Source organism: Poeciliopsis prolifica, unplaced genomic scaffold (genome assembly GCF_027474105.1).
Source record: "Poeciliopsis prolifica strain line A6 unplaced genomic scaffold, Auburn_PproV2 SCAFFOLD005, whole genome shotgun sequence".
Classification (NCBI taxonomy): Eukaryota; Metazoa; Chordata; class Actinopteri; order Cyprinodontiformes; family Poeciliidae; genus Poeciliopsis; species Poeciliopsis prolifica.
In genome coordinates, this window is record NW_026562380.1 from 8673066 (window position 1) to 8692450 (window position 19385).

Below are 19385 nucleotides of genomic sequence, written 5' to 3' on the forward strand. Positions count from 1 at the left end.
GTGTGTATGTGTGTGTTTCCTGAGCAAATGTCTCATAAACAGATGGGGAGCTAAAAGACTACGAGGCATATAATGGCAGACGGGATTGGCTTCTTTTGTCCCCCGAGCTGGTCGCAATCGAAATCTTTATCGCCCCTTTCTTTCTCCACTTACAAAACATTCTTCAGAGAAAAACAAAATTATCCTGGATAATTTTCAACCACAGATTTCAATGATTAAGTGACAGAGGAGTGGTATTCAAGAAACCCATTATTCAAACATCACACTTTTTTTTTTTTATCTTTTCTATAATCTAATAAAAAGTTTAAGCACCATCACAGTATCTGCTTTTACAGTTTCTGATAATATTTAGGCCTCTGGCCATTGTCTAAACACAAACTTTAATGGGTTTTATTGATAGATGTATTTATGTTAATGATGGTTTCTGCGAGTAATTGCTGCTTGATTTATTTTTGGGTCATTACCATAAAAGGGGCTAAATAAATAAATGAACATGACAGTTTTACTGACTTGTATTATTAGTAAAGCATTTTAACAACTGCGACAACTCTTCTGGCTTCCTCACAATTATGCAATATTTTGAGTTAATCACACAAAATCCTGAGGATCAAAGAGTATTAAATCTTTTGGGAGTATGTTAATATTTAAGGGTTTTTACATTTTCTCTGTATTGAAAGAGAAAATAGCAAAAGTAGGTAGTTTACATTCAGAAAAGAATAACTTAGAATTCAACATTCTTTCCATTGCACATGTCACAAGTATTTATTTAACTAGATTTTGTCCAGTTATATCCAGACAGTTTCTGGTTTTTTAGGTAATTCAAATGCACATCTAAATATAACTCTTGACCCGACTGGTTGAGGGTCAAATTTGCTTAAAAATTTTTATTGCAGCATCTTGGTATTTTATGAGATGATTTTTAAATTAATTTATCTCAAACGCCACAAACTGTGCCATAAAAAGGTACTTTTTATGGCACAGTTTTAATCCAGACATAGAGAATCAATTTCAATTCAATCATTTTGATAGATGCAAAGTCAAACATCTGCATTCATGTGGAAAAGAAAAGTTTTATTTCTAAGGAATTGCATCCAACAATTGACTTTGCAGCAATCTCCCCTCTTTCTGAGTGAACTTATGGAGACTATGGACAGTTGATTGCATCTAATCGTCAAAGTTGCAGTAATCATTCAAAATGAGCACTAATGCAGCAGTTTCCATATGTGAGTGAAGCGTGAGCTGTAAGGTCATGTGACCTGACAGGCTGACCTGTCACTTCACATGTGTCTCGTTTCTGTTTCGTGCCCCACTGTCTCTTCCCTATGATGGTTGAATGTGTGAGCATATATCCATATGTGTGTGTGCATGCGTGTGTGTGTGTGTGTGTGTGTGTGTGTGTGTGTGTGTGTGTGTACCAGCTCCTTGTAAATATCCACAATTTCTCCTGCATGTCTGCATTAGTAAGAAGGACAAAGTCTTTGGGGTTGGAAGTGGAAATAGAAAGCAGATGAATGTAACGGGATGCTTGAGGTGTTTCAGGATTTGCTTTTGTCTCTGAGCAGATGTTCAAGGATTGTAACAAACAATCACAGTGACAGATATTACAGCCCAAGGCTGGAGTCAGCAACCACTTCAATATGAAGAGCAATTTTTGCTTACGGTTCTAGTGAATCATTTTGTTTTGAGCAATAAACCCCCTCACAAAAATTATCAAGCTTAAATGGCCAGTACTTGTATATGAACCTAATATACACTTACTATATAAAAAAAATATGTTTTACAGTAAATTTAAAGAACTGTGTTTTCAATGAAAATTCACCTTTTACATTATGTTGATGCACCAGATATATACAAAGCCTCTGCATGACGCTGTTAATATGCTGACCTTCAGTTAATGCCTTGCTCTTATCATAGGAAACTCCTTATTCATATTTTTTATGTTGACTGTGAAATCGTGTTGTTTTTAGTCTGATATTAAAATTGCAAACAATTTATTTGATTGAAAGAAATAAACACATACATTTGGTGAAAAATTACATGTTTAAGGAAAATGAAGAAAAACATGTAATTTGCATCCTAACCGAAAAAAATCAAGTGAGTTTCTTGTTCCATTAGGCTCATTCTGCTGTGGATTTGTTAAACCAAACAGAGAATAAAGTATTTTTATTAGACTTGTCTGTCTGGTGCATCTGCGTTTTGTGAAAGTTGAATTTTTATTGTTCTAAAAATCAAAATGGAAACACAGTTCCTTAATTTAACTGTAAAACACATATCCTCCTCTGTGCTGTATAATTTGTGACCAAAATTATTTAGAGTCACTGTGAGGGGCCCAAAATGCCACATGCTGCTGTGGAACTCCAGGTTGCTGACCCCTGTCCCCTGGGGTCACGCAAGGAAACTGACCGTCATGACGAAAAGCTTCACACCAAATGCTCTGAAGATGCACCTCCACACCCCACATCCTCCATCTCTTTTATTCATGAGCTTTCATTCAGACCATATGCTGTGGTAGAACCATGCTTACAGTCACACACACACACGCACATAAACATCCTCATATTCATGAGCTTGTCCTCTCATTGTGTCCATATGCTGTCTCTCCTGTTGTGCTGCTGCTCACAAACTGGCTTTTCATGGCCGCCCAGCAAAAGCACCCAAAGAGCCCCGCTCTCCATCCACCCCGGCACTCCCAACCAAGCTGCCCTCAATCAATTACCCACCCCTCGTATATTATACACGCTTGAACCCACAATGGCCCCCTTCAGTCACAAAGCTTCTGCTGCCTGGTCCTCTTAATGGCCCCTGTGTGACTTTAGGGCCTCTCTGCTTAATAAGGTGTTAAAATCAGACCACCAAGGGTCTGCCACTCAGAGACTCCACCCTCCATCTTTCACTCAGCAACTGAGCGAGGAGAGATAAAAACCCATCAATGGGGACAATCAGAGACTCATCCCTTTCTCCAAGACTTGTAAATTATGTTAAACACTGTTATGAAGAAATATAAATCCCTCTCTTTATATGGCTTCAAATCAAGCACATAAGGGACATAACATGCTCTCTGTTTGGTATCTTAAGAGTCCAAATCACAGTGGAGGTTTGTCCTGAAAGAAAGAAGGGAACGCTGAAGACTAAAGGACTTTGTCAGAGCCGGCATCGCAGTATTGTGGTGCAGGTGTGAACGGAAAACAGAAGCTTCTCTGTGCGCTCCCTGAGACATCAGAAATCAGACACTCCTGTATCTATCTGCAACGCTGGGCAAAGCCTAACAGAAACCATTCTGCATGTTGAATCTAAAAAAGGATTCACTAAGTTTATACAAGGAATTAATTCCCCCTGTTTCTGAAAAATGTTCACATCCCCAGCTAAAAAGCCAGGGCTTTGTGATGTAAGAAAAAAAATTAGACCATAATAATTTATTTAATTTTTTTAATGTGACCCTTAACCTTTACAATTGAATTGAAAAATAATACATCTGTGAGGCGGGAAATAAAAAGCAGAGCTGAATGATTGTACACACCCTGAAACTAATACTGACCAGCTAATTTCCTGACACCTGGAGAGTTTGTATTAAAACACCATATTTTAATCTATCTTTAAATAAATAAATAAATAAATAAATAAATAACAGTCCAGAAAAGTAGCAGTTTGCCGATGAAGCCCCATCACTTTGTCTTCGAGATTTGAGACACATATAAACTCAGGCGACACCTAGCGGTTGCATGAAATATAGCAGCACTTTGAAATGAATCTCTAGTTCTGCACCACTTGGCTTCGTTTTCAGAACGTGAGCCCAGAGTCTCTTGACTACAAAACAGAAAAGTAATTGTTTCCAACGCCAAGTTTCAACCAAGGACAAAATTTTGTTTTAGTAAGGCTCTTTAGACGAGAATACAAAACTCCACTGCAGTCAGGACTGCATGTTTTCTCTGAGAAAAGGTTTCTTTCTCTCAACTCTGCTCCTTATTATACAGGAGATTTTTGTCACATTGAAAACAAAGCACATCCTTGTTGGAGGTTTGTTCAGTCTCTTTGCCTTTTTAGTGATCTTTCATGAAGTTTTGACTGTTCCTGTTTTCCCACATTTACTCTAATTGTTTATTACTGTCTTTATTGTGGTGTGGAATATAGATAAATGATTTCTGCCCTTCTTCTGACTGATACCTGTAGACTAAATCCCCCTGGTTCTTTGTAGCATGTATGAAAAACTTTTTTTTTCCTAATTAGGACATATAATCTGTATCTTGATTAGAATGAATATAATCGTAAAATGGTGAAACTAAGTATTTATTATTCCATGTTTTTTTTTCTTTTTTATATTCCCTCTTCCACTTTTAAGCAATTTGTTTGTGTATTAGTTAATTTAATTAGAATAAATACTTGAGATGTGAAAAAACTTTGGTTTAATTGGTCTCATTTTATAAGCCTGGTATTTATCAAGAGTGCACTCTAGAGAGCCACTATTTTATTAATTATTCTGCATAAAAGCAGTTGTGATTAAACCTTGTCTCCTTGCTCTGCAGGGTCGTTGTATCCGCTTTCAACGGGTCAGAGATGATGATCGTCCGGTTCCTCCCCGAATGCCTCACTCTCCTGCTCCTCCTCCTCCTCCCCCAGTTGAGGAACAACCTTTAGTCTCCAACTCCGTCCCCCGTACGAAACCTCCTTCAAGAGGGCCGCGCACTGCTCCATCCTCGCTCACGGCGCCTCCATCCCGTGCGCCCCCTCCTGTGACACGACTCCCGCCCGGCCCACCCCCAGCCCGTGCTCCGCCTGGGCCCCTCGGACCCCCACCGTCCCGGCCTCCGCCAAGGCTGTAATGACGAAGAGAATGGATGCAAATACAGAGCTTTACAGAAGTATTTTTAACACTTGAACTTTTTTCATCTTGTCATGTTACAACTAGAGAATTACCGTAAATGGATTGCATTGGGAATGCATAATTGTGAAGCTGAAAAGAAAAAGGAAGAAGATGTTCTTCTGCAGTTACAGCTGCAAGTCTATTTGAGTTATTTCTCTTCTATCATCCAAATAATTATCCACTCATCTCTCAAGCAGGACAGACAATAGAGCAGCTGTTAACATTCAGTTTTCCTCCTGGAAGCTGATCCTCATCATAATGCTGCCACAGCAGTGAAAATGTGTTTAAGGTGTCCATGGGACAGAGAGTACACAGCCCCACTCTTAAATATTTTGCTGTTTCAAATAGATTTTCAAACAGTATTGCTCTTTATTTTGCTCAGTTAATCTTGTCATATAGATTATGTGCAGTGTTGTTGTTGCACATCGGGGTTACATGAGGTCAACTTTGGTTTCAGCTGGCCAGAGCACCTTCTTCCACCTGGTGGCAAACTGCTAACATTTCTAGATTTCATTTTGGGGGATCAGAGTGAAGAGAACTGAATTCACGTCAGATATTTCGGATTTGCTACTTCACAGCTGTGCAATACTTCTAGAATGCATATGAAATGTAATAAAATTTGTTGTTGTAACATGACAAAATGTTAGAAGTTCATAGGCAGGTCATACTTTTGCAAGTCACTCTCATATCTAAACTGATTTCTTAGAAAATCGAATGTCATCGTGAAAAATCTTCCAGGCCAGAAGCACAGATATGTTTTTGAGCGCTGTGTCTTGTTGCTGGACAGCAGAATTTATCAATCTTATGTCAAAACCTTTATAAAAGATACAAAACAAAAGCAAGACCATGGATTCAACTGGGACTGTTTGTACAGTAACAGTAGTTGCTAGTAGAGTAGGTGGTGCTTGTAAGTGTTTATCAAACTTTAGTGATGCTGAAAGTGAGCTAGGGACAGATGGCTTATGAAAGTAAACAGAAATGTTTTTACATATAAATGCAGCACAACATTAATCCATAAGGAGAGGGTGGTATTAAATACGTCATGTAGTAAACAAAAAGGGTGGTAGCAGGGTCATTTATGTTGGCTTTTTAATTAACAATTTACACATTTTTTATACCTTTTCAACCAAAGAAAGCTTTACTGCAGTTTACTTAAAATGTAGTTTTAATGTTCACCAGTCTTATTGCAACTGCAGGGCAGTTTCTCAGTATGTTATTTATTGTAATACAGGCCCTCTTTTCTTTAGCATCTTTTAGGTTTTGAAGTCATTGTAGGGTGGGGAGCACCATGGCTGATATTAGCGAGCTTTGTGGCGTGGCATCTGATGTGCTTGAGATCATTTTGAACAAATTCAAGTAAAAGATTGTACTGAAAACGTGTATCTTCAGGGCTCTTTGTATACTGCATTTACTGACTGAAATGATCATTTGCATTGTTTCTTCAATATTAACACATCTGATTTCAATAAAGACATTTCTTTTTTTAATGCGCTGCCTCTCAGTTTTTGATTTACATGTTTAAAGATGAGTCTTTTTCGTGATGGTGTAACACACAGGTCAACAGATTTTATTACATGGTTATTAGCTGATTGGATTTTGTTAATACTTGATGTAATGCCTTAAAACTACATCAGATTAATTAAGCAAATTACAAAATGTCAGGGCTAACTTCACAAAAAATGTATGTTCAAAGCTATAAAAAATAACTACATCCATTAATCTGGAGAGTTTATGAAGCAACTTTTAAGTCTTTGCCAGGAAATATATTTCTGCAGTAATAAAAGTTCAGTGCTCATATTCCTAAAGTTATATAATAATAGAAAGGGATAGTTTAGCCCCCTTTTTGAACAACATACTATGTGGCACCTTTTATGAAGTTACACAATATTAAAAGCATTATTTAGTGAGACTTTTTTGACCATTTTAGGACTCCAGCAGTTTCAGTCTTATTGCAAATACATATAAATAAACATATGTAAATACATAAAGCATTCTGTAGAGAAATAGAAACCCTTTTAATTTCAGAATATGATTGTGTATAAATCTGAATAAATAATATTAATCAACTGGTTTTTGATTTAGAGTACATCCAGGTTGGCAGAGAGACAAAGGTCCGATTCTCGGATAATCGTAAAAATATTCTATAGAGTACTTGATTACTAAAATATTCTTTTGTAACAGCCCTTCTGCTCAGTCTAATTTTCTTTGGATATCAATAACAAGAACAACCCTATTCGGTTTAATAGTTTTAAATCCACAATTAAATGTGACAATCATTTAAAAAATAAAAATAAAACAACTTTTAATCCACAAACATTACTCTTATTTATGGATTGAAGACCATTTCTATGAACTTTATCTTATTTTTTACTAAAGTCAAACAAAAAAGCAGAGAAGTTCTATATATATAGATATACATATATCTATATTTTTATAGATATGTCATATATATAAATAGATATATATAAGAATATACCTATTTATATATAACTGAACCACATATAAAACAATAGAAATCCAGGGTGAAATCTTGAAATCTTAATCTTTGTCCCAAATCCTGCTTTGTACTTCAGGTACCTGCTGTTTTTCTAAGAAATGCTGGCATACTGAAACAGAAGAGTGACTCGAAGGTCAGCCTGTCATTACATGACTCGCATTACTTCATCCTATCAGGGAAAATGAATCGCATCACCACTACGGTATGTCACAAAAACAACCTAAGTTTCGAAGCTGAGCTGCAAAATGCAACAACTTCCCAGTTCAAGTTGGAATTTATTTCAGGTTTATGAGTCAAAACAGAAGAGCAAGTTCACTTTGCACTCCATAATTCACTTTAATAATATACTTGAAGGAGCCATATGGCATCAGTGAATGCTTTATCACAATTTACAGTACACAAGACTGCAGCAATGTTATGTGGTCAAATGTGGAAATTAAAACAAAACTGTTGTGTCTGTATAAATGCAATCAATTTGGGGCATGTTGAAATGAGAACAGCTACGATTTTCTTCTTCCTTCCACTTGAGTAACAACAAGGCAAGGGGAGCATAATCAGCAAGAAATTCTCATTTCCATCCCACTGAATGATGTAAACTGATAAAGTTTCAGAGTATCTTTGAAACACACACACACATATCCAGGGGTGCTCTCACTTTGACACACACATTACAAAAGCAGTCCAATAAACAATGTAAGTCATGTTCTTCAAGCTTTCCTTTTTTTCTTCTGCATTTTCTTTCCAGACTGCGCCCCCTTCTGGACACCTCTCACCATACCTTTGAACTGACCGTGCAGTTTGGCTCGCTTCCTGTAGGGGTAAAGCAAAACTTTAGGCTCAAGTCTAAGCCTACAAATCAGTGTGGCGGCATGAGCTGATGCTCATACCTGCGATTGAGCTGGTCCTTCTTCAGAGGGATGTAAGCGTAAGGATCCAGCTTTCCTCTTTTCTTCACATCTCCTTTTCCTTTCTGTCAGTTAGAAAAACACGCTCAGAATGACCACGTAGACCCAAGAAACTTCACTTCAGTTGCAGATTGTTGTGCTTGTTTACCTTTGATTTATAATCGGATCCAACTTGACTTCGCCCCAGAGGTCTGTGGATACCCGAGCCGCCGGCTGTGAGAAAAGCATCATCATCACACAGTGCTATGTACAAATGTTTGCATCTATTTGAACCTTGCCACAACACAACTGCAAACCTTTATGTACTTTAACTGGATTTTATGTGAGTCTGCACCCTATGGAAAGAGACTCTTTTTCCCACCATCACTTTTCTACACCCCATTTCTACATCCTCTTTTCTTGCAAAAGTTTTGTGTTTTTCAAATATAGGAAAAATGGTTGTGTTTTAAAAAGCGACATTTTCTAAAGTACACAAGTTAAAAATAACAAATTGTTCTTTCTTCAAAAAGATCGGCTAACTTTTGTGATTCTGAATGGGTTTTATTCAGCTAGATTGAAGTTAGAAATTGCTGTCTGCAGTTTCCCACAAGCTGTGTACAGGACACATCAAAGAAGAGTCTTTTGGCCAATGTACAAAACACTTTGTGTGGTCAAACATTAACAATGCAAGTCAGTTTGTGCAAACCACCCACACCATGAAGCATGGTTGTGGCAGCAGTCTGATGTAGGAATGCTTTTCTTCACCAGGGAAAAGGAGGATGGTCAGGGAGAAATCCTTTTGGAAAATCTGCACAAGATGGAGATTGAGGCAGAGGTTCGCCTTCCACCAGAACAACTCGGGATATACAATCAGAGCTAAAAGGAGTGGTTTACATCAAAGAGCATTCATTTTTTCAGAATGGCATAATCAAATAAGAGAATAAAAGCAAATTTGTAATCTGATGTTCCAAACTTGATGTTCACAGATCCACTCCATCCACTCTTGAGCCACTTTGTGAAAGAAAAGTGGATGAGAGGCTGAGAAAGATTTTAACTCAGAAGACTTACATCTCTATCAGCACACTGAACTAAAGTGCTGAGCCAGGGCCTTGAATGCATGCAAGTACATTAAAAACATATAAAATCTTTTCATTTCACAAATAATCAACACTAAAATTTCAATGAAACACCACTGATGTTTCTAGTTACAACATAACAAAATGAGAAAAAGGATAAAGAGTGTCACTTCATCTCCAAGTAATCAAGAGGAATATCTTCTTTAGTTACCTTTATATTTCATTTGAGGTTCAACATCCATGTCCTCGTCTAAATTGTCATCTTGAAACTTTCTCTTCTGGGATTTTTTCTGCAAGTGCAAAAAATAAAAAAGCAGACTGTGAGCAAAACAGCAAAATGTTCCCAAACATTAACACTGTGCTTTGTAAAACTCACGGATTTCACTCCTGCTGCCTCCAGGATGTCATCCATCTCTTCTGCACCTGTGAAGAGAAGCACCGCCGTCAGTGTGTTCACACATGAAGCTCTTGCAACAACACCACCAAACTCCTCTAACCTTTGTTTTTCCCATCGTTCTCGTCATCCTCTCTGATGATGAGCCGGCCATCGGACGTCACCTTGAAACCGTGTTCGATCTTGGTGGTCTTCTTCAGCTGTGGATTTGTGGCTAACAAACAGCAAACAAAATGTCATTTTAACTCCTGTGAGCCTCATAATTGTTCTCTGATTGAAGCAAGAAGCCTCAAAATGTTGTGGTACCTAGAACTCTCTGTGAAACCTTTGGATCCAAGAAGTTCAAAGGATCATCTCCCTCTCCCTCCTTCAGCCACGCTTTCCCTTTCTGTTTGCTTGATTTCTTCTGGGTGTTACGAGACTTTCCTTCATCCTCAGACAAATCACTGTCGGACTCAGCCAGGATGTCTTCAATACTAGAAAGAAAACAAGGAATGTGGTAAACATATACACTGAAGTGAGTTTTGTGTGGGGAGCTGTTGTCGTACCTTTCGCTTTTTCCTTTAGGCGCCTCCTCTTCGCTCTCTGACGATGCGTCCTGCTCCTCTGCGACCTGTTTCCGCCTCTTGTTTCGGGCCTCGGCTTTGCGGATGTTTGTCAGCACCTTGTGGTGCTCTGCAGGCAGCATGCTCTTCACCAGCTCAAAGCTGGAAACCCACAACAGAGCTTTCAGGAGAAGGAAAGTGTGACGCTAACAGATAACAGAGGTAGGAAGAAGACTCACCCAAACTTTCGGATAAATTTAGTGAAGATGTTCTTGAGTTTGGTTCTGAAATGCCTTCTTACATCATCCTTGATGTTTCCAACTCCCTCAATCTGAACAGAGGGAGAACAAAAAATATTTTATCACAGTATATTCTCACCACTTAATGTGCTTACGCACTAAACTTTTAATCTACTATTTCATTGATCATCAAAGGGCAACTATTTGGACAAAATGTCCTATGTGTGCAGTATACATGTGACTTTTAAACTATGTAAGTGTGATGGAAACTTAGCAGGTCATCTATTTCGATCAGAATTAAGAGAGTTGAAAATATTTACAAATTTTTACTTTAAAAAAAAAAGAGGATTCAGGTGTTTTAACCAGCAGACAGACCCATAACTTTAGTCATTATTCAGAAAGTGTTACCTTAAATCAAGTTAAATATGAGTTGGAAAGTACATTCTGTTTGTTTTAGTGCAAAAAAAAAGACAAAAAAAAACCTATTTCAATAATTTGTTGAGATTAAGAAAATTATCCAAAACAGAATATTTCTGTTTTGGTGGTCATGGAGAGCTCCTTTGAGCTCCATTATCACTTGTAATGTACAGTTCGTACCATAAGGGTAACATGTGAGCCCAAAGCTTTGGGGTCCATAATGAAAAGGATGACTTTGATGAAGCCCAAAGCCGCTTTGACGACCTCCCTGGTTCGAGACGACAGCAGCAGACAGACGTTCTGCAGCAGCTGCTCCATGGTGGAAACCTCTATCGAGTCTGAAAGAGAAATGTAAAAAGTAAAACTGAGTCACAGATGTCATTCTTTTCTTAAGTCCAGGTGAAAACATACAAGTGAAACCCACCTTTGTATTCAAACACAAGACGAGTCAATGCCAAAATGGTGCATGTGATCATGGTGACGGATCCGGTGAGTCCTGCATACACCAGACCCAAATACTCCTCCATCGCATCTATAATTGAGGCAGGTGATGTTAGCTGTTTTATAAATTCCGATGTTACAAACCTACATATATTCAGAAACAATGCAACACCTTTTTTGTTCCCACAGAAGCGAACGAAAGCATTTCCTATTTCCACCAGAAGACTGTAGGCGTTCTTACGAGCTCCAACAGAAACCTCCTTGGTACAGATGATCACCTGCAGAGAAGAAAACCTTATAAACACCAAATACATCAGCTCTGTCTGTGTTTGTTGTCATCAGCTCTGATTTGCACCTCTGGCAGCAGCGCAGTGATGAATCCTTTGTGCTCCTCATTCAACCTTTTCACGATATGGATCAGACACTTGAGTCTCGGCTGAGAAAAGTGAAAACAAAGCAGTCAGGTAGGAATAAATCACAACAGTCAGGCATGCAGGATGTTTTTCTACATATAGAAAGATTTTACCCTCTTTGCAGGTGAAGAAGCATTTTTAAGAGTGTCAAGTAGGACAGTTTTCAGAGTTTCCAGGTTGGACAGGACAAAGGATTTACACTCATCTCTCTCTGCTCCGCACATCTCCTCCAACACGCGGTACGCCTTCTTCTGCATGCCCGGCTCTTTGGCCTGAACACAAACGCAATAAAGAAATAAGAAACCTTCTAAAAAGGGCCTGAATTAACAAACTGCAAAGGCACCAACATTTCTCTAGGACAGTGAAAACTGGTTTTTAAAAAGTTAAAAATCTTGCTGATAAATTCATTACACAGAGCGACACATTTTTGTTAAATGTGTCACTTTTGGCTCAGAATAACTAAAAAGACAAAAATGTATTTTTGAGAAAATTCAAATATAATTTTTTAGGACCAACTAAAACTAGTTAAAAACAGAAACGGTACATCCTCCACAGTCATGGGAAAGACCGCTAACTTGATAGTTGTTCAACAAACAGTCTGACTCTCTTCACAAGTAGGTTTACTCAAAGAAGTCAGTCACTTCCAAAGTGCTGTATTGAAGTACATTATTAGTGGGGGAAAAAAGGCACCCAATGGATATAACCAGGACTTAGGCTACAACGGCTTCAGATAAAGAAAGTTTGTTCCACTTGGAAATTAAAATCTGTGATTCTGGATGAGTGGAGACCACTACCAAGTTTCCAGTCAGTGTTATTAGGGAGCCATGGCATCTGCTGCTTTTGGCCCCCTGTGCTTTATAAAGTTCAAAATCAGCACAGCTGTCTTCTTGGAAACTTGACAGCACTTCATGCCTCCCTGTGTTGGCAAGGTTTGTGAAGCAGCTGATCTGATTCTCATGCAGGATTCGACTCCTGGACGCACTGCCAAAAGCAACATTGCTTACTCTTTTGGACGTGATTAATGTGGCTGACTGACCAGCAACCTCATCTGACCTAAAGCCCATAAACAATCCACAGTGGGTTGTCAAGAGAATGATGGGACGTACCAGAGCCAACATTGCAGACGAGCTGCAGGACTCTATAAAGGGAACCTGGGCTTCATTCATTCAGGCTCCAAACTCCTCTGCATTCATGCAAAAAGAGCTCTAAACGGCCACCTAATAAAAGTACATTTCAGCAGGTCAACATTTCTGTATTACAAATACTTTTTTATTGGTCTAATTAGTTTCAAATTTTCAGGGAAACTGAATTTTGGGTTTTTATTCGATATAAGGCAGAGTCAGAGTTTCACTTTTTGATTCAAGTAACTTTTCAGTTACATTTTAATTTATTTTGATGCATCATTAAACATACCTCCATATATGGTCTTATGAGCTCAAACGTTTTGACCATAGAGCTTTCATCAACGAAGGGAGCCATGGCAACCACAAGGTCCATCACTGCAAGCCTGAGAATTAGATCGGACAGGAATAGGATCACCAAACAGATTATTAAAATATTTGAATCATTTTCTGATGGAAATCAAACCCAGTGGATCCCAGTTGGATGTCCTACCGTGTGAACTCAACGCTCTCCGTGCTGGTCAGCCGGTCAGAGGCTTTTTGCAGCAATGTGCAGATCAGCTGCAGATGATCAAAGTTAAATTGCATAAACAGATCATTTTATCACTCTTCAGTACAACAAAAGCATTTAAATGTTACCTGCACATCAGTGACAGTTAAGTAGACTTTGATGGTGTCGAGCACAGCCATCCTATAAGCACCAGAGTCCCCGTCTGCAGGCTGCTGGCTGTACAGGTTGAAAAGGATGGGCAGGAAGTTTTTGGAGAACCGTCCCAATTCTGCCTTTTCTTCCGCTTCAACATGATCGCATACAGGAATGATTATAATACTGCAACGATGCGACAGTTTGCACAAAGAGACGACCTCTGTGAACATTTGTCACCTGTGGAGCAGCTCTTGTTGATCAGCGTACGTAGAGCTTGGCACACGGTGAGGCGCAGGTCTGGCCGTTCGTTAATGGCCATGCCGAGCGTCCGGGCGACGCCCTTGAAGGACGCAGTCAGGTCCACTGGGCATGTGCAGAAGCCAGGAAGCATGGTCCAAATCTGAAATGCGGAATGTGGATCAGCATTGTTTGCTCACACAATCTTGTTTGTTTTAACCATAGAAAGCACACCTGGCCTGGTGCATCCAGGGTTAGAAGGATCACCTATCTATGCCTTTAGCTTTCTCAGTCTTGTTTTTTTTTTTTACTATAGAACAAACTCATGGTCTAGAGATTGTGTTTAGCTTGTCATTCTATTGTCAAGCTAAACAATAGCTTGACAATACAACCTTACTCCTGATGTTTTGTTAACCTCAGGAGTAAGTAATTCTGGATCAATAATTTTTTTTCTTGTTTGTTCTTCCTACCCCACTCTGTTGGAGTTCTTTTTCTTGCTATTTCTATCCACTGTAACTAAATCCTCTTTGATAATATTAGAAGCAAATGCAAAGAGAGCAGAAAATGAAGGCTAATCATAATTGATATAGTCAGAGTAATGGGCTAGAGGGCCTGTTGATAACAGTTGTTTTTTCCTAAATGTAGATTTCTTTTAACCCCTTGAAACAGATGCAATAAACATTAAATAAGTAACTCCAAAATTCAACACCTATAACACCAGACAAAAGTAAGTGAAAAGTTAAAGCAACAAGACAAGTTTGTTTTTTACCTGAAGCTGTAATGTCTGGTAGACTTTTGCTTCCAGCTTCTTTCCTTCTTGCTCCAACTCTTCAGCTACAAAACAGGATTAGTCAGTTAAAGCATGTAAAAACAGACAATTTTACTTCTTAGTCCACATTCGTTCAAGCTGCTAGCGCATGAGAAACAGAGACTTTCAACAGATAACAGGACGTCTGGCCTTATTCCGATAATAGCTAATTTTGGAAATTTTAATAACCTTTTGGAAACTTCAAAGCTAAGGTCAGGATTTACATTCTGTAGGGAATAGATCTGGAAAATGATTACTAGCAATGCTAATAGTACTGATCATTAATAGAAGATGCTAAATCTAGTTAAAGGTTTTATCTCAATAAACATTTAACTCACCTCTTTGCTTGAGTGTAGTGGCCAAAGGGAGAAAATAAGAAGCAAAGAAACCAAGGCGAGTGTTTTTCACGTGATCTCGGATGACTGGAACCAACCAGCTGCGAGGGAACTCCAAGTCATCACTAAAAAAACAAAAACAAAAAAAAAAAAAAAACACAACCAAAAGTTAATAAAATGACAGTAAAGCCAGCAGAACACCCTGTCGTTTTGGAGTCGTACTTGTAGCCAGTGATGTTGAGAGGCACAGCGGCCAGCACCACTTCAGGCCCCATGCTTTCCACAGCGCCTCCCACAGCCAGGTCCAACTCCCCGCTGAAGGAGAACTGAGGGATGGACCGCAGATCTGACAGGGACTGCAGGGACTGCCCAGGACAAGGGAAGAAGTGTCAGTCCACTTCATTTTATTCTTTATCCACTTAAGGGTTTCAACATGTCAAGGCTATACCTTAGTCATGATAGGGTGAGCTTGTTTTCCTGCAACTCTGTAAAAGCAGCCAAGGATCTGCAGCACAAAGGGCCACGAGGCATGAAAGCGATAGGATAATCCTTCCTCCACAATGCTGGAAAAATCCAAGTACAGACAGTTAGTAGTTGTGTAGTGACTTATGAAAAAACAATAAAAAAAGAAATAAAATATCTGCGATCTTACCGAAACATTTTACAGACATATGAGGGGTTCCCTGCAGAGGCAGTGGCAGTGATCATCCCCATTTCCTCCATGTGAGGAGCAACACACTCGGTCAACAAACTCTGAGATATAAAGACATCATACATAACCACTTATGTACACGCCAAAAAGTTTAATTGGTGCCAGTTTCAGTGCCTATTACCTTAAGTGTGTTGGTGGCAGCAGAGACCACCTGTGTGTGGGGCGACAGCAGGCAGGACATGGTGGCAGAGAACAGCCGAGGGAGGTGACCTAAACTCAGAGAACTCTGCAAACTGGACCAAAATACACACAGAAGGTCAGTGACACCTGAGAAAAGTCCTTTCAATCTCTCTCCAATCTTGACCAACTATACCTTGCCAGGTGAACATGTGCTTTCTCCATGACGGTAATCCAGGCTAGCAGAGGCTGCAGGTCATTCTCACTGGGAAGGTAGTCATAGAGAGCCTGAGGAAGACAACTCAGAGTGAGTCTTTAGCAGATTTCACGCCACGAGTAATGGGGCACATTGTTTTTGTCTCACCGTGATGATCTGGGCATTGAGTTCTGCAGAGAGGGATGACGCATTCGGCTTTGCAATGAAGAGCCGATGAAATGCCTGCATGGCACTGGCTGTTACCATCTTAAAGCCGAGGCAAACAGAAGAAGCATTGCTTTAAAAAGAAAATTCCAAAGAACCACCAAAGTAGCTGCAGCTGAGGGAACTCACCACATGGCTCAGAGTCATGACACGCAGCAGAGTTTCACAGCAGGACTTAACGGCTCCGAGAGGAAACGATCCCATCAGCTCCTTCAGGAGGCAGAGCACGTGGAGGGTGGTGGTGTCCTCTTTGCTGCCTGACGAGGTGCCAAAGATTGATTCATGGCTGACATTTTAATATAATTGCTTGAGAGGATGTTCTCTCTTTGGATAACCACCACTTTCAAAAAGCAAACATTTGGACCGGACAAAGACTTCCAAACATTTTCTGCAGCTATTTAGAAACTTATTCCAATATAACAAGTATAGCCAGCTGAGACCCTTGCATAAATATTCATACCAGTTGAACTAGTTAGCATTTTGTCACATTAATCCACAATGGGTTTAAAAAAACGACTACAACATAATAACATTTTTAGGGTCTAAAATGTGCCGTACATTTGCATACAGTTTGTTCTTTTATCGCCTAAACCATCTTTAAATTTCTCCACAGCTTTATATTTGACTTGTTTGCAGTCTGCATTACAATTATGAACACATTGGGTTGGTTTACAGTGTAAAATCCCAACAATATAGTTTAAATGCAGGTCCTTATATTACCTAATTCACTTTTCTGACTTCTGGACAAAATTTGCTAATTTTAACTAATTACTAGATATAAAATTCCATCCTTCAACCAGAAAGAGAACATTTTGCCCCATCAATTAAGTAAACTAACAACCATGATGCCTCACCTCCTGCCTGCTCTATTTCTTTGATGCAAAACTTGGCTGTAGTGACAGCAGCAGGATGATGGTTTGGAGCGTCATCAGTAAAGAGGAAGTCACTGCCTCGAAGAATGGAGCAAACGCCTTGCTGAGCTGCCTTACGGACCTGAGGGAGGAAAAAAACAAACAAAATAGACATTCATTTGCTAGAAAAAGCTTGAATTGTAATTTTTTTGAATGAAAAGTAAATAACGTATCAGTTTATTTAAGCTTAGTAGGAGTGACCTTTGGCTTGCTGTGCACCGAGAAGCTGAGCAGACCATGATAAGCCTGCAGTGTAGATGGGTAGCTCCAGACGGAAACATCCTGCTTCCTCAACAAAGTGGCCAAGCAGGACAAGATCTATAGATGCAAACACAAAAAAACAATATAGATTTAAAAACAGAGTGAAAACAGAACATGACAAAGGCAAACCGGAAAATCCTCTCACCCATCTGAGAGCTGAAGATGCATCAGATGAAACCTGTTTAGACATTACATCCATGAGAGCCTTGGTGGTGTCTGAGAACTTGGACTTAAGTACTGGAGCTGGAACACTGGTGACACCCAAACACTGAGCAGTCAGTATTAATCAGGTATGACATGTTCAGTTATGGAAAAGACAAAAGTTTTCTAATTTCTACCGTTTTATGACAAGGTTGAGAAGATAAGCCACTGCAGCCTGAGATTCTTCTGATTCCACAACTTCCAAGGTCGTCATCTACCAAAAATCAATAACAGTCTAATTAGAAATAAAGCTAGTCAATCTAAGGGGATAACCATTTTTATTTTTGCTTTACCCAAAACTTTAAACAAAATATAAACCAATGAAATACTCACTAAAGCAGCAAAGTACTCCGTCTCTGTTTCCTTCCCGCCTTGGCTTCGGATCACTTCAGTAACAGCAGCTAAAACTGCACAAATCTGGCAAACATCAAGAGACACAGTTACACCAGGTGCAGATATGCTACAAAATATTGCATATGCTACATTTAGAAATTGGAGGCAATACCCCCATAGTCCTACCTCTTTATGAGCAGCGGAGTTGGACTCCCAGAAGCGCTGCACCTTTCTGAATGTGAGGTTGGAACAATCGGACAGGCCACTCAGGAAGGTGCCCGATGTTCTCTCCGACAGCCTCTCATCAGGCTCCTCTTCCATTTGAGTATCCTTACGGGCCCCTGCCTTAAGCTCCAGGGGCCCAGCCTGCAGCTCATTGTGAAGCTTGAGAGCATCAACAGTCAGGTCGCTCTTCGCTGTGGAAGTAAAACCAAAAAAGAAAGACATCAATTTATTACTGTCACTCCCAAACTAAAGTTCAACATTTATTCACAAAAAGAGCTAAGAGGGCCTGACACACTATGTGATATCAATTAATTTATTATTGTGTTTACAGGCTTATTTAGACAATTACATCCGTAGTTTACATGAAAGTTTAACATTTTTACAGCTTAATGTTTTCCTCTTTTCACCCCACACATGTAATGGTTCATTACAAAAAAAAGTATGAAATATGCAAGAAAACAACTTGCATAGTAAGACAGATAAACAGATATCAGATGAATGGGTGAATGACTGGTAAACAAATGGGTGGATAAACAATCTCTGATTACATCATTCAGAAAAGTGGATAAGGTGAAACTGTTAATATTTTTGTTCCGCTGATTTTCTATCCTCATCTAAACATTAAAAAAATACTTTCATAAAGCTTCAAGTCGGGGGAATTTACTCTGAGAATATGAGACTGAGTGTTTGCTGAGCAGCGTCACAGATAAAGTTATCCAAGTTAAATGGCTCGTGTGGCTGATGTTAGCTCTCCGAAACCCACGTGTGTCTCTTACCGCTGGGTCTGCTGAAAAAGCGGCTTTTCGCAGCCTGTCGGAACCGGCTAGTCTGCGGGTTGGAGTCGCTGCTGTGTCCCTTCTTCCAGCGCTTCAACTTCACCCCGGTCCCCGACCGAAGTTTCCCTGATTTCACCATGTTCAGGGCCGACAACAATCACGTTTCTCCACTGCTGACGGCGGAGCTCCAAACGACTCCGTCGCTCGCTTGATGACGTCACAGATTTGCTATCTAGTCCGACGTTATGCTGGTATGCCAGTAGATGGCGCTGTTCACTACGAACATCAGTGGACGAACAGCGCTTCCTCCTATTTGTGTAGTTATGATTTCCGTCATGATCATGCAGACAACTTACAAACTAATGAGTTCCACTTGGTTTTTGCAGGTATTCCAGCCCAGGAATTGATTCCACAATTTCTCTGAATGTCTGGGTTTTAACTCAGAAACACCGTGTTTTAACCCCTCACAGCAAGTTTTAGGTTTGACCAAAGTCCAGCAGCTTCATAATGTTAACAA

General features: G+C 39.5%; 2 protein-coding genes across 2 annotated transcripts in view; one reads left to right on the plus strand and one right to left on the minus strand.

Moving 5' to 3' along the window:
* Positions 1–6345, plus strand: part of antxr1d (ANTXR cell adhesion molecule 1d) — a 29322-nt gene extending 22977 nt beyond the window's left edge. The window contains exon 18 of the mRNA XM_055029751.1: positions 4521–6345. Coding sequence (XP_054885726.1) covers positions 4521–4817 — 297 coding nt within the window. The 3' untranslated portion in view covers positions 4818–6345. The remainder of the gene's footprint in view (positions 1–4520) is intronic.
* A 1321-nt stretch (positions 6346–7666) lies between these two features.
* rrp12 (ribosomal RNA processing 12 homolog) lies at positions 7667–19055 on the minus strand. The gene is made up of 34 exons (XM_055030036.1): positions 18869–19055; positions 18054–18283; positions 17868–17951; positions 17672–17748; positions 17479–17584; positions 17274–17390; positions 17016–17154; positions 16291–16418; positions 16105–16203; positions 15937–16028; positions 15745–15856; positions 15564–15664; positions 15360–15474; positions 15134–15276; positions 14915–15036; positions 14538–14602; positions 13769–13931; positions 13525–13679; positions 13379–13446; positions 13178–13271; positions 11878–12036; positions 11707–11787; positions 11524–11629; positions 11335–11442; positions 11091–11248; positions 10494–10585; positions 10258–10416; positions 10016–10185; positions 9813–9923; positions 9692–9738; positions 9527–9605; positions 8409–8473; positions 8243–8325; positions 7667–8165 (listed from the first exon to the last, which is right to left on the minus strand). Exons 1-34 carry the CDS (start codon positions 19005–19007, stop codon positions 8063–8065), a joined length of 3870 nt encoding a protein of 1289 aa, XP_054886011.1. The 5' UTR covers positions 19008–19055; the 3' UTR covers positions 7667–8062.
* Between the last annotated feature and the right edge of the window lie 330 nt (positions 19056–19385).